General features: G+C 39.0%; 2 protein-coding genes and 1 long non-coding RNA gene across 5 annotated transcripts; 2 read left to right on the top strand and 1 right to left on the bottom strand.

Moving 5' to 3' along the window:
- The first annotated feature begins 8 nt into the window (after positions 1 to 8).
- Positions 9 to 6,156, top strand: ube2g1b (ubiquitin-conjugating enzyme E2G 1b (UBC7 homolog, yeast)). The gene is made up of 6 exons (XM_004072769.5): positions 9 to 150; positions 3,564 to 3,666; positions 3,788 to 3,885; positions 4,014 to 4,192; positions 4,328 to 4,435; positions 4,516 to 6,156. Exons 1-5 carry the CDS (start codon positions 108 to 110, stop codon positions 4,412 to 4,414), a joined length of 510 nt encoding a protein of 169 aa, XP_004072817.1. The 5' UTR covers positions 9 to 107; the 3' UTR covers positions 4,415 to 4,435; positions 4,516 to 6,156.
- Positions 6,157 to 9,854: 3,698 nt separating this feature from the next.
- On the top strand, positions 9,855 to 21,565 carry rad9b (RAD9 checkpoint clamp component B). 3 transcript variants are annotated; one of them, XM_078952588.1, is made up of 12 exons: positions 9,855 to 9,975; positions 10,188 to 10,258; positions 10,836 to 10,880; positions 11,028 to 11,168; positions 11,554 to 11,668; positions 12,208 to 12,307; positions 12,589 to 12,695; positions 12,853 to 12,959; positions 13,943 to 14,007; positions 14,113 to 14,235; positions 20,552 to 20,738; positions 21,194 to 21,565. In XM_078952588.1, exons 1-12 carry the CDS (start codon positions 9,942 to 9,944, stop codon positions 21,326 to 21,328), a joined length of 1,230 nt encoding a protein of 409 aa, XP_078808714.1. In that variant the 5' UTR covers positions 9,855 to 9,941; the 3' UTR covers positions 21,329 to 21,565. The 3 variants fall into 3 exon arrangements, with proteins under 3 accessions (XP_078808714.1, XP_020561875.1, XP_078808715.1); XM_020706216.3 differs by lacking the exon at positions 10,836 to 10,880 and having other exon boundaries at positions 9,858 to 9,975; XM_078952589.1 differs by lacking the exons at positions 9,855 to 9,975; positions 10,836 to 10,880 and having other exon boundaries at positions 10,186 to 10,318.
- On the bottom strand, positions 12,431 to 19,926 carry LOC110015646 (uncharacterized). Its single transcript, XR_002290889.2, has 5 exons — positions 19,713 to 19,926; positions 19,530 to 19,635; positions 18,577 to 18,716; positions 18,444 to 18,501; positions 12,431 to 12,667 (listed from the first exon to the last, which is right to left on the bottom strand). It is a non-coding gene; the product is annotated as an uncharacterized LOC110015646 (long non-coding RNA).
- Positions 21,566 to 21,685: the final 120 nt, after the last annotated feature.

The following is a 21,685-nucleotide window of genomic DNA, read 5'->3' as shown; positions in this document are numbered from 1 at the left end:
CGGAGCCAAGCGGCGGCAGCAGCAGCAGCATCGCAGGACCTCCTCTCTGTGTGCCAGAAGATATTTGTCTATACAGACAGTTTTTTTCTTAGTTACGTACGCGTACCATGACCGAACAATCAGCATTACTTCTTCGAAAACAATTGGCAGGTAATGTGATCGCATTCTTTGATATTAAAATTACAGGGAGAAAACAGCTAGTTATGTAGCAGCAATAGGCTAATGCTAGCTTTTGTGAAGCTATGTTTACGCTGTAAGATTCTGGTTAACAGGCGCTTTAATGACCGAAATTATCAGGACGTGAGCAATCTACTTGAGTTAGATGCCCATTTGTGTGGCAAAATTATGATTTCAACGTCACGTTGGAATAAAAGATAAACTAAAACCCACGCAGACCAGCAACGCCGACCGTCCTAGCAAGCTAGCAACTTCGGCGTTATTTAGCGGGCAGAACAAAGGAATAATGAATTCAGGGGCTCACAGCCCTTTTGAGTTTAGCTTTACCAATGATACACATGAATACCGTAATACGTTGGGCAACACACAAACATATATTTTCTTAGTAAACGTAATTGAAAATGTGAAACTCATTATTTAGTTATGTAAGATAATATCTAATCACTTTCTCTGGTAGGATGATAGCGGTACCCGTTGGCATTTTTTAAGTATCGAACGAAGCCCACACAGGAAAATAAATGCGCTGCTTTTATATTGACTAATTTTAAGAGTCATCACCAATATAATCAGTGATGTCATTTTAATGCCAAGCACGATCATCTGCTGAACATGAAGTACGGTTTGCACTGCAGCAGTTAAGCTAGAAAGCAAACGATGATTTATAAACTCTGCGAAAAAGCATCAACTCACTTAATATTTGCGTTCATTAGCTTTACTTAATTATCTAACCTAGTCTTTTTTTCCTCTTCAAAATCACATGTACATACCTACTTTACAGTACGTTTTAAAAGGCAGCATTAAAGCGTGAACAACTTAAGAAAATGTTTCATGTAATTATCATGGCCATATATATATCATATATCATATATATCATGGCCATATATATATATATATATATATATATATATATATATATATATATATATATATATATATATATATATATATATATATATATATATATATATATATATATATATATATATATATAAATTGAAAATCTCTGTTTTAGAGAGATAGATATTCTTCATTGATCCCACGTTGGGGAAATTCTATTGTTACAACAGTTCAGTGAAAAATAGAGAAACAAGAAGAACAGCACTTTTACTTAAGAATATAAATGTATTACATGCCCTGAAAACCTGGTTTATCCTACATTTTTTAATATAAATGGCCCATATCACAGTGCGAATGTTGTACATACAAATGAAAGAAGAAAAAGCTACTTTTAAAGTCAAAGTGGCGTTTAGAACAAGTTAGACATGTTGCAACCATGCTTTGCGTGGCAGGTTGCCATAAGCACTGAAACCGCCATGCCTGAGGATATGGGTGATGTCAAGATGTGTTGAAATCACAGCGTTTAGCCAACATTGTGTTCCAGTTGATGACGGATATAGCAGATTGAGTAATATGACACTTGTACAATTTGTGTGTGACTCAACTGTGTTGCACTCTGATTCCCTGCCACTTTGCTAATTGATGAATCACCTGTTGAATCACTTCAGGAGGGATAATTTCCACAAAATATTATTTTCTTTTTGTGGCAAAATGTAGTTTTCATTTGTTGGATAAAGTAGCAATATTTGGGTTTGATTTTTTTCATATGTAGTATCAGAAATCAATCATTGAATATCTTAAAAGTAGACAGAAAATCATGTTTGTGTTTTTTACTTGTGAAAAAAATGAAGAAACATTGTTATAAAGAGATCCACATTTTAAAGACCCATGTTAATAAAATTGTGCTTTTGATGTTTTTGCGGAATTTTCCTTATAATGGAGGACTTCATGTATATGTGTGTGTGTGTGTATATGTATGCATGTATGTATGTGTGTATATTTAAAAAAAAAAAATATATATATATAACTGCTCTTTTATATGAAAAATGCCACAAGAAAATAGATGACTTATTTATAATAATAATAATAATAATAATAATGGATTGGATTTATCTGCGCTTTTCATGACACTCAAAGTGCTTACATTGTAACCATTATTCATTCACTCCTCATTCATACTTGGTGATGGTAAGCTATGGTTGTAGCCACAGCTGCCCTGGAGCAGACTGACAGAGGCGTGGCTGCCATTTCGCGCCTACGGCCCCTCTGACCATCACCGGGAACATTCATGCAGATCCACACACCAGTGGAGCCACACTGGAGGCAAGGAGGGTGAAGTGTCTTGCCCAAGGACACAACGACATTCTTGGCTGGTGGGAGCGGGGATCGAACCGCCAACCCTTCGGTCATTGGACGACCCGCTCAACCACCTGAGCCACTGTCGCCCCATTTATAAATGTAAATTAAGCTAAAATAGCATTTCTAAATGTATCTTTATTCAAATCATTGTGAATCAGGAGCAGATGAAAAAAGAAAAGCTTGTAGTAATGGCACAGGTTTTGCAGTAGGTGAACCAAACCACTTGCAAACAAAGGGATCCATGTAGGTCTTTGTTTTCCTCCTCCAAGCTGGCATCTGGATCAAAACTCTACGGTTGGATAGATCCAATATTGATTGTCATTCTTGTTGCTTCGGAAATGTTGGATGGAGCGGCTGTAAGCTAGTGGGAGAGCGTGTAAACAGATTGACGTTGGGAAGTGGGGTCTAACATACCCCGCACCAATTGTCCCGCCCATAACCAAATTAAAATAATAATAATAATACTGTTGCTCTGCAGAAACTGTCCTAGAAAAATACTTTTTTTTAAGTCTTTGCTAGAAATTGCATAATCATAATGAAAAGACTGCGAGAGCACTTTTACAATAGATCAAAAGAAGATCTGAGTGGGACTTTAAGCACGAATATGGCTTTTAAGCATAGTTGTCAGTTTTACCCTCCCAAGACCTTTTGTGCACATTAGGGGACAAATGGCTCAGAGGAATAAAAAAAAAGGCACTTCAACCATGAGGTCTCAGGAGGACAGCTATTTTTATATGTACTTTGTCCATTACCAGTATTACTTTTTGCTAAATTTGGTGGAAAACCTATGCCTTCCATCTGTAGCAGATTAGGTTCTTAAGACATATTTTTTCAGCTACACACCTACACACCTTAATCAAGGATGCACACCACCCTGCACACAACCTGTTCATCCTTCTGCCCTTGGGGAGGAGGTACAGGAGCCTCCGCTCCCGCACCACCAGGCTCAGAAACTGTTTCACACACCAGGCCATCAGGATGCTAAACACCCTTTCCCCTGTCTAAATTGTTGTAAATTTTCTTTATTTTCTTTCCTTATTTATTTTATTTTATTTTTTCTTCTCTTGAACAGACATGAGAGTAAGAAACGGAATTTCGATTCATTGTATGTGATGCACATGTGAAGAATCGACTTTTGACTTTTTGTTTCTATATTATTAAAACAAGTAATCTTTTTTTTCTTTTTTCAGAGCTCAACAAAAACCCAGTAGAGGGCTTTTCAGCTGGATTGATAGACGATGATGACATATACAAGTGGGAGGTTGTGATCATCGGTCCACAAGATACTCTGTTGTAAGTAGGACCTACTTTATTTATGATTTTATCTGATTAAAGTGTTAAGTACAGCCTTTTTAAATAAAAAAGCAAAACATGTTTAGACTTCTGTCTTATTCTTATTGTATTTTTTTTATAGTGAAGGGGGGTTTTTCAAAGCATACCTAACCTTTCCCTATGATTACCCACTGCGACCACCTAAGATGAAGTTCATCACAGAGATCTGGCATCCCAATGGTACTCACAATTGGCAGATTCTTGTTTCATTTTGGAGCAATGCTTTTGCAACTGTTACAGTTTCTGCGTGTGTGAAGAACATGTGTTAACTTAATTCTTTCCTGTTGCCCTTTTATTGTTGGCTACAGTTGCCAAGAATGGTGATGTTTGCATCTCGATTTTGCACGAGCCAGGAGAAGATAAGTTTGGTTATGAAAAGCCAGAGGAGCGCTGGCTTCCCATCCACACAGTAGAGACAATCATGATAAGTGTTATCTCCATGTTGGCAGACCCCAACAGTGATTCACCAGCTAATGTTGATGCTGCGGTGAGTCACACTACTTTTTGCATCCCCCCCCCCCCCCCCCCCCCCCCCCAAAAAAAAAAAAATCATTTATCTTGACTCTTTACTTAAAGTGACTGAAGGATATTTTATTGTAAGAATCTGCTGCTGCTGTTGCAGAAAGAGTGGAGGGAGGACCCCAATGGGGAGTTCAAGAAGAAGGTTGCTCGTTGTGTAAGAAAAAGTCAAGAGATGGCATTCGATTAGGAGCCAGCTGTAAATTCTAGGGTAAGTGGAATATTTCTTACCCAAAATACCGGACCTCAGGAAGTAATAATGATCTTGGTGTTCTTTTTGCTCGGTTAAAGGAAATTCCTTCAGAGGGAAAACTTCAGCGAAAGGCTTTTGCACCTCTTGTTTTGCCAGTCAAAGGTTGGTTGGCCCCAACCCTATTTTCTGTGAATGGTCTGCCAGATGAGCCAATTTGGAAAAACCCTACCAGCGAAATCTCCTGTTTCCTACCTGGAAGTGTATATTTAATTTTATTTATTTTGAAAATTAACAGTGTAAGATATGTCACTACTGTAAATTAACTTGCTTTTTTATCTGCTGCTGAACACTTTCTACTTTCTACCAGGTTTCTTATGCAATGTAGTGGTCAAGATTGTGAAAAAACAAAAGCTCGTTGTCGTTAGGTCACCATGTGTCCTCCCTGCTGTGTACTAACCAGACCGTCAGCCCAACTAATTGCTCATTTGATACCATTTTCGTCAGTGAATCACCGTTGCCTTCTGTTGGCTTCATGTCTCCACACCTCGCTATGTAAAAACTGATGGGTTGAGAACCTTTAATGCAATTTAAGAGGTTTTGGTTTCATTATTATTCTGCATAAATGCCTCTTGTTTCATTTTCTTGTCACGCCAGTGTCTGAAATGTTAACCCCAAGGAGCTCTAAAATCTAGGATTTGAGCCTTTGAATACACCAACAAGACTATTCTAAATTTGTTTTGGGTGATACATTGCAAATTCAACAGTAGCAGATTTTTTGTGCCAATTTTAGGTTCAAACTTCCTAAAAGTCTTGATCAGCCATGAGTGAGACAAATGTAAAATTCCATGTTTTTCCCTGAACTTGTCTTCCTCCTGTGGACATGGAAACCTGGATGTCGTCAGGAAATATTCCAGCCCGTTTCTGCCGGTAAACCAACATGTTTCAATCTTTTTACCAACAACACGTTGAGGGGAAAAACTGGAAAGATTTAGAGGCTCAATTGCAAAGTCAGGCACTATGTATCACATTTGGCTTGAATGAATGTATGTGACTAAAATAATCCTTACTTTGGCATTTAAACACTTGATGGCTTAAATTACGCCCCTTTTCCTTCTGACTCATGCCAAAATAAAGCTCATTAATCCCCATTGTATCACTAAACGGCTCATTTTAAAGTATAAATGCGTGTTCTGTTGAAAATTAAAGACAAATCTAAACTATATTTTGAGAAATTATTAAACGCCTTGTTCGGGTTGTATTCGCTTTTACTAAAGGTGTTGCTGACTATTAAGCCATGTTGACCTCCAATATCAAATGTATGTTACATGTTAAGCTGTGACCAACAGTAAAAGTAGCAAACCCCATCTTTCGGCGCATACAATCAGGTTTGCAGGCGCGAGGTATGTTTTGAGTAGGACGTTGTCGTTGGTAGATTCCGGGTGAATGCGATGTGTACCGTTGTTGCATTCGTGTGGATCACATAACTGCTGTTGACATAACCTTTTTCAGTCTGAATTTTCTAACCCACCATAACCTCCTCTGACCGGTGTTCACTGTATTTGCACAGATTCGGTGCGTTTAAAAATGTCATGAAGCAATATGCTCTGAAAACGCTGTGCGCAGGTGATTCATCCCAGCGACACCATCCATCTGTTGTAGGTTTTGTTTTTGTTTGTTTTTCCCGTTTGTGTCAATGCAATGTATATTGGACATGATGCTCAATAAATTGTGTAAAGAGACGGGTAATTGTTTTGTGTGTTTTTACATAATGGATGAGAACACTCGGGGTTCAAGTGTATCTCTCCTCAGTAACTGGAAGCCAGAGGTTGTGTCACGTTTCAGTACTGGCCTCCTCCTCTTAGGCACCTTCTCTGCTGCCTCTGCAACCAATCGGAAGGAAACATTCTGGTTTATAATTTAAAATGAAGAAGCAGGTTACTTTTGTTGAGCACCTGAAGAACGAGAGCCGTGTCAAACGTGGAAATGCTCACGTCCTAATGAGGTAACATGCAGAAGTCCTTATTTTGAGGAGTTTATTCCCCCACTGAAATTACTGTCTCGTAGGTCTGCAGAATCTGTCAGGAGACACAAAGATGGTGAGTTTGATTACTTTTTAAGGTAAAAAAAAAAATTATCTTTAAAAAGTAGTGAATTTTAACAATTGGCTAGGTTTCTTTTGTTAATTAAATTAAATCTTGTTCTGGGTTTGTCTTTAACTGCCTGAAAGTGATTGAAAATCACCAATTAAAGAAGACACGATTGGTTATAAAAGCGATGGCTCAGCAATGTAAAAGGTTTAAAGGTGATGTATGCATCTGTCATTGTAAGAGTCTCGGGGTTAGCCTGTCTGGTGTCCACACCTCCCACTTACAGAACAATACATCAGTGAAGGACAATGTGTCACATACAGCCTTCAACTGCTGGGAACCTTTTTCTGACTTTAATGGAAATAAAAATCTATCACTGTTATTTAAAAAAAAAAGCGGAAATGCTAAACAAATCCATGCCCAACTATTTTGAGATCTGTAACAGGGATCCATTTGGAAATGGGTTTGTGGAGTGGATCAACTGAAAATGAAGTGTAGAATTTCTCAGTTTAAATTATTTTTATTATTGTATACTCTCCATCCACTTTAGTAGCTACACCTTGCTAGTAACAGCTGGACCCTCTTTTGCCTACAGAACTGCCTTAATCCTTGGTGGCATAAATTCAACAAGGTTCTGGAAACATTCCTCAGAGAGTTTGGTCCATATTGACATGATGGCATCACGCAGTTGCCACAGCTTTGTCGGCTGTATATCCATGATGCCAATCTCCCGTTCCACCACATCCCAAAGGTGATCTAATGGGTTGAGATCTGGTGACTGTGGAAGCCAACTCATTTTCATGTTCAAGAAACCAGTCTGAGATTATTCCAGCTTTATGACATGACGTGTTATCCTGCTGGAAGTAGCCACCAGAAGATTGGTACACTGTGGTCATGAAGGGATGGACCTGATCAGCAACAATATTAAGGCTGTGCCATTGTAACCATTCTCAACTGGTACTAAGGGGCCCAAATTGTGCCAAGAAAATATCCTCAAAGCATTAGATCACCACCAGCCTGAACCATTGATGCAAGGCAAGATGGAGCTTTTTTTTTTTTAAAAAGCAATGCCGTCCTTAAATAAGAATTGGCAGCAGATTATTTGTTATTTCTCTTTTTTTGTAAGTTATGGGTCTTTGTGGCCACCTTTTTAGTATTTTGCATCATGTTGTCAAAATGTCTTATCTACATTCTTAGATCGACCCAAACCAGTGCAGATGTTTGTTTGTTTTTAAGGCTGCTTATGCATTACATTTCTATTTAAACCTTTTGTGCATGACATCGAGAGCTGATGGGGGCTCTCATTTAAGGCATTTCTGTATGTGGCTTTTTGTAATAAATAATAATTTGGACACTTTTTCCTGTTTTTTGTTTTACAGTTCTCCAGCAACCAGCCTCCCAGAGAATGTGTGCAGGTACAGCAATGAAACTGGCAAAAATTGGACATTTAAACCTATTGAAAATATACGGTATATATAAAGTTCTGGATGCCTATAAAACTAAAGTATTAAAGTTGTAGTTCCACACATTTATGGAAAGAAAAAGCATGAGTTGGAAGACTGCAGATTCTCTGAGGTAGAGGTGTCATTGTGTTCCAGGCTCTTCGTGTCGACCTGATCAGCAGGTGAAAGCTCAGTACAAAGAAACAGCCACTGATCTTTGTGGCGACCGACTCCTGAAGACATTACTTGCTCCCATAACTGTCACCTCTGCAACTTTCTTACAGGTAAAACTCTGAGTTTTTATCTTTGCAGTCAATGAGTTTTTCATGTGCATTTTTCAGCGCAGTAACGTTTTTTGTGGCGCTTAGCAGCAAGTCCTCACAGCTGGACAGAAGAGCCACATTTGCAGTGCAGCAAATATGTGCAGCACAGAGCGCATGAGATGGCAGATGAAGAAACACTACCTCAATGTGCTGCATGCATGCATCCAGTCAGGTGTGTATGCTCGTCCCTGGAACACAAACCCCACTGCTGTTTATCTTGTCTTTTGTTTGTGTCCTTTAGGTCAGAGTGACCCCTGCAAGAGGAAGCATGTGGATCAGAACAGAACGCTCACAAAGGATGTGCAGAAGGACACATGGTGGACAAACAAGCCACAACCACAGAGGGAATGCAGGAAAAGGGCTCACTCTGACCTGGTTCTTCCAAAAATTTCCAAAAGATAATGATAAAAGTTCAGGTTTTGTTGGTCTTGGTGACTATACAAACAGTGGTGACTTTTTTTTTGTTTTGTTTCTGCAGAAAGCCGTAATTTCTCAAACTTCATAATAAAATAAATGTGTTTCTCTATTTACAATCTGATTGTATTACTATAAAAGGCATTTTTGAATGCAGAGAGATGGTTCTCACAGATTTCTTCTGCCTGGAACATTTTAACAATGGAGATAAAGTTCTCAAAAATGATTCCTCTTGGTGCTTTTAATTCTATTTTAAGACAAAGAGTCCTTCAAACAGTTACAATCCTCATTGCATATTCCTCTGGTTCTTTACTATTGAACTCTCAAATGCAGGTTTTATGTACAATTTTTATTCTTGTTGCTCAGTCAAATAACTAGAATTTTACATTTCTATACAAAACATACATTTGTGTTTATAGCGTTGAATCCCATCACTAGGCAGCAAAATTATCTCCAGTACTGTATCATTCCTCATAGCAACACTTTTTATTTTTATTTTGTGTAAAAGTATCAAGAGAAATTGGTAATTTATTACAGTGGTTCATAGAGTTGATCAAAGTATTTTAAAATTAATGCTGAACACATCAGAATTGTACCACACAACATACAGCACAAAGAAGATTTACAAAGTAGTACAAAACGTTTAAAAGAACTTAAGATTTTCCTTTGCCAAAACTCAGAAAAAAAAGAAAGGAATCAAGATATGGAAAAATCTAAAACCATCAATTAATTTTTTTTAACGATCTGCACAAAAAATACAATAAATGAAACATGTTGCTTAATTCCAGGTACCCAAACTTAATATGTCTGAGGTATTCTAAACTGAATAATTGTATGTAAACAATAAGAATATCTATATTGTGTATATTAAGATACAGTACATTTTCTTCATTTTATATATATTTATATATATTGTTTTCCTTTTTTCTTCAAAGACTGTAAAAAGGGTGGGAAAAATACGTTTTCTGCTTTCTGTTCCCTTTCATTTCTGGATAAGATCTTGAGTATAATCTTTAATTTGTGCTGTTTTATGGAAACGAAAAGAAATTTTCCAAAATTGAAAAAGAAAAGGAAGGGAATCGGAACAGAATGAGACGTTCACATGCCCTCTGGAACATCTAGACATGGATACAGGAGAATCATAAAACAACTAGAAAAACGTAATTTGTCCAGGTGTTTTATGACCCTTTTCGCTTGCCATAAACATCGACTCCGTCGTAATCCTCAATGGTTGGAATTTGGTTAAAAGAGTTTAAACATGAAGTGTGTCATTGAAGGGAAAAATGCCAAAGGTAATAAAACGCCACAAACCAGAACTGTGGCAGTTATTTAGATCTAGTTTTATGTAAAACTAGTTTTATAGTTTAGTGGCTTAAACTAGCTAAATAAAGGCGCTTACTTGATATTTATTATTAGCTTCAAGCTAGGAGTTTAGTGAATATTTGAATGGAAAGTGTGTTGGAACAGAGTGTTGCTGCTAACCCGGAGCTCTTCTGTCCTGCAGTGTTTGGCAGAGCTGTCCATGCCCTCTCCAGGGTTGGAGATGAGCTGTGGTTGGACCCCACTGTCAAAGGAGTGAGGAGCTCAAAAGAGCATACAGACAGAAGCAGGGCCTCCTGATGGTTCCACAGACAAGTTGTTTTAGTCACTGCATTTTCTAAACTACCAGTCCAATCTCAGTTTTGTTTGTTTAGGAAAACCAAATACAGATCATTTATTCATCTTCTAAAGCCGTTTTTGTCCCTTTTGGGGTCGCGGGGCTGCTGGAGCCTATCCCACTTGCGGCCAAAGGCATGGGACATCCTGGACAGGTCGTCAGTCTGTCGCAGGGCCACAATCACACACCTAAGAAAATTTAGATCATTGTTGATTTAAAATGAACAATGATCTTAACATCTAACATTTGCATATACTTAAATAAATACAGGATATTAAGAAAAAATAACTAAAAAGAATGATCAGTCAGGTTTTTAAAAACAACCTCTATTTATATTTGAAAATCAAACATTACTAATTATTTGATCTGTCTGTCTGTCCAACTTAAAACACCTGTTTTTGTTGTGATTTCTGTTTTCTTTATTAAAAAAAAAGAAAAGAAAAAGGGCATAAAAATAAAGCTCTTATGTAAAATCTTTCTTTATTTTTTTTAAAGTTTCTAAACCAAAGCAGAATTTTATCAGAGGCTGATTCAAAGAAGGTAAAGCTTCTTTGCTTTTATTCGTCTCTTATTTTGTTGACCAAGAATCTATATCTTTCCGGTGCTTTTTGGAACATTGTAACAATCCTTTTTTGTGATTAATTTGCTTTTCATAACAACTTTTAATCCCATTTGTGTGTCTTAAAGCTGGCTCTCAGATCAGTGAATTCGGCTCAGTCCGCCTACGCCTGCTTCATCTTTTCGCCGCTGTTCTTCCAGCAGTACAGCTTCATGGGATGTGTGCCAAAGCAGAGCAGTAAAACGGTCAAATGCAAACTTCTAATGAAGGTGTGTGAGTCATGCAAAAATTGTTTTCCCTTAAAGTTTACAGGGGTTTTGTAGCTGAAGGGTTTTAACAGGACACGAGTGAGCCTATCTTGCCTCTTTAACCCTTGTGCTATCCTAGCCCCTTTAACACTGGGAGTTGGGTCATCTAGACCCACTAGACAGTGTACTGAACCTTTTCTCTTCAATGATTTGTGATCTTCACTGGTGTCCATGGATTACATGAAATCTTTCCACCTTTATCCACCTTTGTCATGGTAGGGAGAACACGTCAATGTAAGGGGGGGTCATTTAAGATAGCACAAGGGTTAAACTGTTTCAAATATGATGTAAGTCATGACTATTGTGCTGCCTGTAGCACTAAAATGCTTCCCACGTGTCTTCCAAGTCTCTGCTTCCACTTTTTCGCTGTCTGACTTCCATTGAGCGCAACGTTGAGTGCTGTCAAATATCAGTCAGTGCATCCAGTGATTGGGTGATTATCCAGTTTTTCTGCAGACATGGTAAGAGACACTTTCTGCAATCAACCACATAACTGTTGACTAACTAAAGAAAACATATATTTTTGTGGATTTCTTTTGTTTGTTTTTTCAATCGTAGCAATTGTTTTTCCAAACCACAGTCAACTGTCCTGCAGCTTCTTTTTTATTTTTTTTATTATAAACCTGTTTATACACCTGATTCAGCTCACCATCAAGGTCTGCAAAGACCCAATAAAGCCCTCACAAAAAAACACATTATCACTGCTCTCCCAGACTTGATGATAACTTGTTCTCCTCATTATTGAAATGGAGCACATTTGTATTGTGAGATATGTAGAAGTTTTTTTTTTAAATCAACTTTATTGTACATTATGCCATTTTACAAGGATATACTTTTAGGTATGCAATAAAAAACACAACTGCAAATATCAAACACACATCTGTAGCGATACGTAGAAGTGTGTACTGTAATGGGAAACACTCTTAAGTTGTAATGTTCCTTTTGAACACTTGGTGGCAGTATGCTCCAAATCCACTAAAACGCCCTTTTTTGTTGGCAGGCATCACCAAAACCCATAACCTACGTTTCCAGGAAAAAGAAGCTCTGCAGGCAGAGTTTGCCTCACACCTCTGCACAAATGTGTTAAAAGCACCTGCCAGGTTTGCTCATCAGCAGTCCATCCTTTACCTGCCTTGATAATCGCAACAAGCTCCATATTAGGTCATGTCTTTACATTAATTAATCTTTCCTTAAATTTTGTGTAAAAACAGCAGCAGGCTTGGTTCAGCAATCCAGTGTATTTATTAACAAGTAAATATACAATCCCATGTGTGTTTATGCAATCAGATTCCTCTGAAGCACGCTCAGTTGAATAGCACTTTTGTTCTTCGTCAGTAAAAAAAAGAATATAAACTTTTTGATCCAGTCCCCCTTTTTTCAGGCTTCTTGGCGATATGGTGATGCACTTCCCGGTGTTTCAGGAGGAGATAACTCTGTCCGCGACGCCGCTGCGATTCAGCCTGAGAAATTACGAGGAAAGTGGTGAAAGTGAGTTCAAGTTATTCCACATTTCTTCGAGTTGAAGTCACCGTTGCACCAGCTTTGATTGAACATGAATCAAACATTGGACAGTCACCTCATGAAGTTAACAAAATAACCCTCTGAAAAGCTGCATGAAACATCTGGTGTGTGTTCCTTCTTACAGGCCAAGTGAAGATGATGTACACAGAGATGTCCTTACACCCAGAGGAGTTTGAATACTTTCACGTCGACGTAAACTCAGAAATAACCTTCTGTCTGAAGGAGCTGAGGGTAATGGGATCATTCAAAGGGGTTCCTTTTGACCCGTCACATAAATATCAATGTTCTTTATGCATTTAAGCCTGGTTCTAAAGAGAATACTTGAATCCAGACACTCTTGAGATTCCAGAAACTCAAGGGTCTATAAGCGAGAAGCTCAACTTCTCTGTTAAACTGAAGTATTTGTACGAATAATGTAGGTTACACACGCTTATGACGTATGGGTAATGTTGTTGTACATTGCTCTCATGCCACACTTTAGCCATTAGTAGGGTGTGTGTACTGGCTCCCTACTGACCTCCTAAATTCTGCACACACACACGGTGTACAGGTGATGCAAAAGTGCTGGAAGGACGCCCATAAGATGTCCACACAAACTACATTCTAATTTCCTCATTTCTAACAGTCAGGCTGCACCTAAGGAGCCTGCAGTTATCACTTGAAGACCTGCATCTCACCTTATGTGTTGTATAAGTGTTCACTGCGACCCGTCACCCACAGCATCATCGTAGAGAAAAAAAAGTACATAAATGTTTTGACTTTAAGCGACTTGCTGACTGGTCTGTGGCTTTGATATTTTGTGCACACCACCTGTGTGCCCTGTACACCAATGATCACCCGCAGCCAGCCTGTATCCACGCAAAAGAGCAGTTATGACTAAGGCCTAAGGAGCTGCTAACGTTCTAAATCTACATCTCATCGTAAAAACTTTTATCAAGTTACTTTCTTTGCCCAATTTTCCAAAGCAGAAACTTTCCCTTGAAACCCCAGATTAGCAGTATTTGTAGCCATGCAGCCAATGAGGCTTGACAGAGATGAACACCCACAACTCTTGCCTGTTCTGTCTGAAGACGCCTCACTGATCAATTATGGCTGCCGCTTTGGGAAAATCTTGTTGAATGGATCAGAAATCTGACTTTAGGTTTGAGTCAGGCTCAGATCACATTTGGTGTTTTTCTTTGTTGTTTCATTTCTAAATTGCGGTTTCCTTTCAGGGTTTCTTGTCCTTCACAGAGTCACATTGCCTTCCAGTGTTGGTTCACTTCGACTCAGCAGGAAAGTGAGTTTCCCTGCTGTTGCTGTAAATGAGACTGACTATCACACTTTTTAAAATCTTCCTCTCTTTGATGCTCAAACAAACGACAGTCTTTTCTTCTGTCTGCAGGCCTGTGTGCTTCTCTGTGGAGGACACGCTCTTTGAGGCCTCTGTGGTTCTGGCTACACTGATAGAATCTAAAAGCACAGACTCCATCCAACCTGTAGGGATTCAGGTCCACGCCACATCCAGGTACCAAATAGTGCCCCACAACTTCAGGTCTTTAGTTTGGAGAAGGCATATTTCTCTCCAGATCTACAGACAGGAAGGCAAATATGTCCACATTCCATTTTTCCTAAAAAGGGTACAGCGTAAGCGCCTCTCCTTCTTTTCTTTTTTTTTAACCTCCAAAGAGGCCAGTCTGACACTGCAATGGATGCAACAAATACAGTGGTGGACAAAATTGTTGGTACCCCGCAGTTAAAGAAAGAAAGTCCACAGTGCTCACTGAAATGACTTGAAATGTTCAAAATTAACAATAAATTAAAATTTATTGAAAATTAAATAATCAAAATCAGCCATTACTTTTGAGTTGTTGATTAACAGAATTATTTAAAAAAACAAACTAATGAAAGTGAAATAAGGCTGGACAAAAATGATGGTACCTCCATTAAAGACTGAGAACTAATTCCCCAGGGGGTCATGGGCCGCCTTTACACTGCATGGTTCAAGTGACCCAATTCCGATTTTTTCCTCTCACGTGGCACAGATCGGATATGATCGGTGAACGTGTAAGCAGGACAAAAGTGCATCGATTCTGTTTTTCTCAGATCGGATACAGGCCTCTCTCATATGTGGAAATAAATTGGAAACGAATCGGATACGTGCATTTGCTTGTGCCATGTAAGCAGACAAATCGGATATTCCCAAATAAATGCGAGTCGTACGTCAGTGACGTCAACTCAGGACACCACCAACTGAGATCACATGACTTATTAAGGTGCTTTTGTGCGCTGATTTTGCTGTCAGCGTGTTACCTTTCAGCCTCAGGCTTCAGACCGTAGTCGGAAACCGCTGTTATGTCCGGTCCGGACGCAAACGGTGACTAATGAAGCGGGACACCGTAGCTCTGGAACAGGCTAGAAGCCGTTTATTTCTTTGGGTGATGTGTATGATGGGGACCGTGTGTGTGTGTGTGTGTGTGTGTGTGTGTGTGTGTGTGTGTGTGTGTGTGTGTGCGCGCGCGTGCTTGCGTGTGTGTGTGTGTAAGGAGAGAAGGGGGGTGAGCATGGACCGGGGGAGTGTCGGAGAACCGTAAATTAAAAATAAGGTGTCTCGCCCAAAAGTTTTGGAGTCTTTCTTAACCCACTCTGGAGGCTGAGGGTTCAGAACGGAAAAGAGAACCCCGAGGAAATCTCCCGTGTGTTTCTGACTACGGTCAGATAAGAGAAGTCATCGCGCAGGAAAGGTTGAACACTTGGATCAAACTGTTAGTACAGCACGTCTGCAAACACTTCCTCATTCAAAACTCAGAAAGAGCCGAGCAGCCCTCCTTTTTTTCCTCCCCCGTGCATCCCCTCTAGTCTGGAGCGCCCAAGGCAACGCCTCCTTCCGTCGCCGCCTTGCCTCCATGACAACCGCAATCACAAACGTCCAAAAGAGGTCCGCGGAGTGCGGAAATACTGCCACGTAGTCCTCAGAACGTCTACGTTTGATAGTTTCAGCATTGTATAGTGTAAATGCAGAAATCAGATACGGGTCACTTTTAAAAGATGATGTAAGCGGGTCGTCAAAAAAATCGGATATAGTCAGAAAATCGGATATGAGCATCAAGACCTGCAGTGTAAAGGCGGCCATGATGAACTCAGGTATGTCCTTTAATTGACATCACAGCTGTTTTCAAACCCATAATCAGTCAGTCTGCCTATTTAAAGGGAGACAAATAGTCATGTTGCTGTTTGGTGAAAAAGTGTGAACCACACTGAACATGGACAACAGAAAGCAAAGGAGAGAATTGTCCCAGGACATTAGAAACAAAATTATAGACAAACATCGTAAAGGTAAAGGCTATAAAACCATCTCTAAACAGCTTGAAGTTCCTTTGACGACAGTGGCAAATATTATTCAGAAGTTTAAGACCCACGGGACAGTAACCAACCTCCCTGGACGTGGCCGGAAGAGGATAATTGATGAGACGGATAGTTGGAACTGTATCCAAAGAGCCCAGAACAACCTCCAAAGACATTAAAGGTGAACTCCTAGATAAAGGTACATCAATGTCAGATGGTAAATGGTAAATGGCGTATACTTATATAGCGCCTTTCTTCCTACAAGGACAATGCGCTTTACAGTCACAGACCCATTCACCCAGTCACACACACATATTCACTCACACATTCACACACTGGTGGCGGCTCCGCTGCCAAGCACAGGCGCCCGCCTACCACCAGAGGCAAGGTGGGGTTCAGTGTCTTGCCCAAGTACACTTCGACTCATGGGCGTGCAAGGCGGGAATCGAACCTGCAATCTTACGATCATGGGTCGACCGCCCTACTGCTGCACCACGGCCGCCCCAGATCGCACCATTCGTCCTTGTTTGAGCCAGTGTGGACTTCATGGGAGACGACCAAGGAGGACACCACTGTTGAAAGGAAATCATAAAAAAAGCCAGACTGGAATTTACAAAAATGCATGTTGACAAGCCATAAAGCTTCTGGGAAAATGTCCTTTGGACAGATGAGACCAAACTGGAGCTTTTTGGTAAGGCACATCAGCTCTATGTTGGTAGACTCAAAAATGAAGCATCCAACCAAAAGAACACTGTCCCTACTGTGAAACATGGAGGAGGCTGCTTTGCTGCATCTGGCACAGGGTGTCTTGAAGTTGTGCAAGGTCAAATGAAATCTCAAGAATATCAAGGCATTCTGGGTAGAAATGTGCTGCCTAGTGTCAGAAGTCTTGGTCTCAGTCGCAGGTCATTGGTCTTCCAACAGGACAACGATCCAAAACACACAGCCAAAAATCACCAAGAATGGCTGAGAGAAAAGCGTTGGACCATTCTGAAGTGGCCTTCTATGAGCCCACATCTGAATCCCATTGAACATCTGTGGAAGGAGCTGAAACATGCAATTTTGGAGAAGACTCCCATCAAACATGAGACAACTGGAGCAGTTTGCTCATGAGGAGTGGGCCATAATACCTGTGAACAGGTGCAAAAGGCTCATTGACAAATACAGAAACCGTTTAATAGCAGTGATTGCCTCAAAAGGTTGTGCAACAAAATATTAAGTTAAGGGTACCATCATTTTTGTCCAGCCCTATTTCATTTTTTTAATAACTCTGTTAATCAACAACTCAAAAGTAATGGCTGATTTTGATTATTTAATTTTCAATACATTATAATTTATTGTTAACTTTGAACGTTTCAAGTCATTTCAGTGAGCATTGTGGACTTTCTGTCTTTAACTGAACCACTGTATGTCAAGCGTAAGACATGCGAGGTCATGTAAAAAGCCTGTTCTGTAATCGCCTCCTCTCTACCACACTGTCCTCTTCAGCTTCACTACTAGAGCAACGAACCACGGTGCAATTCCTGAGTCCTTTCAATTCTAATAAAATTATTTACATGCGAATATCATTCTATTCCAAACCAAGCTGACAAACCCTTTCTAGGTGACTAGTGGTTTGAACGGCGCAGAGGTGAAACTTAGGTCCATGACAGCAGTGGTCCTTAACCTTTTTCAGGCCACAGTCCGGTTTAATGTCAGACAATAGATTCGCGAACCAGCCTGAACAAAGTGGGCATTTGGTCTTTTTCTTTTTTTAGTCTCCAGCAGCGTCGTTGTAACATTAGACGGGTGGTTGCTGAATATTATGCATTATGGTGGGAACAGCTGTCACAATAAATGCATTTTTGGAGTAAAGGCTCCTTGTGTAAATCTGTTAAATGCAGATTTTTTTTTTAAATCAAAGGCTCTTTTTCTGTTTCCTCACTGGCTCTTTTCTGTAAAAAAAAAAAAACAAAAAAAACTTTCCAAATACATTTGCTTTTTGTTAACTTGGGGGGTCTCAATTTAGCAACACGGCGCAGCTGCTTAAAAAAAGTAGTTCATGTGTTTTCCACACGTGACTGAGTGACTTGACATGAGTTAAGAATGAGGCCGAGGGGATGGAGAGAATCCAGCAGATTTTCAAAATAAAACTTTCTTTCGTCTGCATCCCCCCCTGTCCCACGGACCGGTACAGGACCACGACCCAGGGGGACCACTTCCTTACAGTCTATATGAACATGTAAATTAATTTCTGTCGACTCTTCTAATTGAAAAAAACCTACATGTGAGTCTTTTGAAATGTAAAAAGCTGTCACTGCCTTTTAATAATTTAGCATTATGGTATGTAACGGGTTGAACATGTGAGATGCTAAACACTGGGAAGCTAAGAATATAGGATCATTTGCTCACCTTTCCTCTGCTTCTACTTGGGATTTATAGACTTTACTGCCACCATAGTCTTTAATGCCTTGAGGGGGAAGAATATGGCAGGTGTTAAAAGCTGTAGAAAAGCATCTAAGCCATCAGTGATGATTCTTTTTACCTTTTTAGTTGGTAAAATATATGTAGGGTCAAGTAAATCAACAAAATTTCTAAATCCTTCATCCTCTACCACTGAAAATGGCTGACTGTCCTTGATCACCATGTCAACCAGAGCATCGTCTAATAATTGTTTCCTGGAATCTGGAGAAAGAAAAGTAAGAAAAAAAGAGGTTGAACATGTAAAAAATAAAGAAAAAAAAGAAAAATTTTCGTTAGATTGGGTCCATAACATTCATATTTTTGTGTTTAGTCCTGATTTATTCACAGATGTCTCTGTTTTGGTATGGGCAGTCATTTTATTAGGCTGCATTTAAAAAAAATCTTTTTAAGGCCTCAGTTTTTTTGTTCACTCCGTTTTACTTTTTTTCAAAGCAGATTGTTTTATTTTGTACGGAGTAAAACAGAATAAACCCGAGGGTTGCTCGTCCAATCGGGCTTCCTGTGATTTCACGTCAACAGAAATAAAGTTTATTATTACTAATCATTATTACCGTAAACTACTTTTCCTAACAAATGTGAACCACTTTGTGGTCCATCTGTCAGTTCAGGTGTTTTGTTCTACATCTGCAGATAAAGAAAGAAACCTAAAAGTCATACATGTATGACTTTACATCTTTGAGGAATACTATAGTCAAACTTAAGGGAATACTTTTAAACAACAAAAACAAGTAATTTATATTGTGGTTTAGAAATAACTTACACAACAAATTACTATTGGACAAGTACCTGTGCAACAAGGTAGCTTCGTAATTTGAGGACCACATTTTTAACACATTATGAGCCAAACCTTTACTAAAATTGTGTCGCCAAAAAAAAAGCATTTTTTTCTTCTTTTTTTTTTTGCATCTTGCGCATGTTTACAACCATGACTAGTCTCTGCTGAAACACTGCATCGCCCAGCTTTTTGCACACACACACAACACTCAGGAATTCCTGAGGAAACAAACAGCCAACCTTTGCTCGGCCTGTCTCCAGGCTCATGGAAGGACCGGTGATGTCTGATCATGGACGACGTGTTGTTGTTGTAACCAACCTCCTTGTCACAAATTCGACATTTCACCTTAAAAACAAATATAAACACGTGAGCAGAAATCCAGCAACTCGCTGCATCCGACAGACACACACCCCAGAGTCTACCTTGGTGGGAGAAATCATGTCAAAATACTCCCACGTGGGTGAAAACTTTCTTTTGGGTCCCGGTTCCATAGCAGGTCTGCAGAACTCTCCCGAAGCGCTGCATAAAGGAGCAAAACGCCTCTCTGCGCTAGGAGGCCTAGAATGTCGTCATGACGTCACGCGTTGGAGCTACGCTGCCATGCTCACGCTGCGGCATAACGCCACACCCGGAAGTGAAGGGCCTTTTTGTGTGTTGTCAAATTCAAAACAGAGTTTACAAAAATACGTAAACCTACAAAGATTTTCTTCACACAAATGAAAGTATAAAAATTTTGAACAATATCTTATAACAAAATATTCAACCTAACATACAACAATGAAATTAAAAAAACAATTAAAATTAAAATATGGGCCTGCTAAGTAGATATAATAAATTAAAAAAAAAAACTTTGAGCATTCTAATTATTTTTGTTAATTTGATTGTAAATTTTAATTTTTACTATAGAGACAAAAGTTATTAAAGATTATAGATTACAGATGAAAAAACCTGAAACCTTCACTTAATCATCAGAAATATTTAAGTTTTTACCTAATCGTTTTAATCGTCTATTTTAAAGTTATTTTAATGGTTCATAAACAATTTTTTATATAAAATATTATGTGTTTTTATCTGGTTCCGAATTCTGCTTTTACCCTTGTATTCTTTTCACACAGTTCAATGAAAATCCCTGGAAGTGTTTTCACCAAGTACTGCATTTTGCACAGATTGATCTTGAATTATGAGTGTTTTTGCCAGCCATAATTTATGTTTATCAATTTCTGATCATTAAAAAGTACTGATACTGGGTTTGTGTTCCTAGATATGTGGATGCTGCTGCCCTCCGCGTGCATGCATGTGAAGGACACGGTGAAACAGGCAGAGAGCGCATCACATCCAGTCAAGGCAGCACCGTCAGCCCTCAACCCGACCCAATTCCTCCTTTGCCTCAGACTCAACAAGCTAACAAAGAATCTATAAGTGTTAATACAAGTCCAGCTTCCTCTATGGTACTGACAGATGTTTAATGTTTTTTTTAGTTTTTGTTTGTTTCTAAACATTCAGAAAAAATGGATTGAAAATATTTAGGCCTGAAATCTTTTTCTGGATGACTGTTTAACTGCTTCATGTTAAAGGTTTATTCTTCTGCAATCCTCCAAAGAAGAATAAATTCTTCCAATAGTAATGCTCCTATTTCATCCAGCAAGAGGAATTTCTTATATTCCTTTAACACAAAGCAAAGATATTTTCATTCTTTTTCATGTTTGTGTTCTTTGATAAATGTATTTTCCTCAAATAGTTTGTGAGAGTGTGAATAGAGAATGTATTCAGATGATCATTTTTATAAATCACAAGATGCATGCGACACAATTTCACAGTAAAAATATTTTCTAATCTAAATTCTACAAATCAAAGCAACACAAATAGTAAAACCAAAAGTAATTAATGTTTGTTTTGTCTGCAGGTCTGCACTCTTCTATTCAAGGCCTTGTCCTCAGAGCACGATGACAACGTTTGTGCTGCAACTCCGCCTGTTCTGGCTGGTTACAGCGATGAGGAAATGATGGAGGAGTTCTGTCCAAAAAGCCCTTCTCTGTGAGAGCTGTTAAGATGTCATCTGTTCTGACTTGTTCTTTCTGCTAAAAGCAATAGAGTTCACATTTAGTTTGAATTTCCCTTCATTATCAAGCTTTGCGTTTCAGTGACTTAAGGCATGTAGCTTCCTGCTCAGAGGCTGCTTTAAATATTCAGGATGAAGGCATCCTTCTTTGATAATTTATATCCCGACTAGCTTTTCAAAATGTGTATTAATTAAAAGCGAACGGTAATCCTAAAAGTTTGGAGCATTGTTGATTTCGCGGAGAGAAATTTTATTCCAGCAAATATTCAAATGCCAAATGAATGTGAGACTAACCCACACAAAGAACAAACTGTCCTTGAGTGTTATCTGCGACTG

This window comes from Oryzias latipes, chromosome 9, assembly GCF_053564925.1.
Source record: "Oryzias latipes strain Hd-rR chromosome 9, Olatipes_Hd-rR_3.1".
Taxonomy (NCBI): Eukaryota; Metazoa; Chordata; class Actinopteri; order Beloniformes; family Adrianichthyidae; genus Oryzias; species Oryzias latipes.
Note: the sequence above shows the minus strand (reverse complement) of the source record. Positions and strands in the feature narration are given on the sequence as shown.

Excerpts from the sequence above, each read along its gene's own strand:
- ube2g1b (XM_004072769.5), top strand. The coding sequence starts at position 108 with ATGACCGAACAATCAGCATTACTTCTTCGAAAACAATTGGCAG. Across the intron at positions 3,667-3,787 it reads GGTCCACAAGATACTCTGTT|TGAAGGGGGGTTTTTCAAAG; the intron begins GTAAGTAGGACC and ends TTTTTTTTATAG. Across the intron at positions 3,886-4,013 it reads AGAGATCTGGCATCCCAATG|TTGCCAAGAATGGTGATGTT; the intron begins GTACTCACAATT and ends TGTTGGCTACAG.
- rad9b (XM_078952588.1), top strand. The coding sequence starts at position 9,942 with ATGAAGTGTGTCATTGAAGGGAAAAATGCCAAAG. Across the intron at positions 12,308-12,588 it reads GTGTTAAAAGCACCTGCCAG|GCTTCTTGGCGATATGGTGA; the intron begins GTTTGCTCATCA and ends CCCTTTTTTCAG. Across the intron at positions 20,739-21,193 it reads CAAGTCCAGCTTCCTCTATG|GTCTGCACTCTTCTATTCAA; the intron begins GTACTGACAGAT and ends TTTTGTCTGCAG.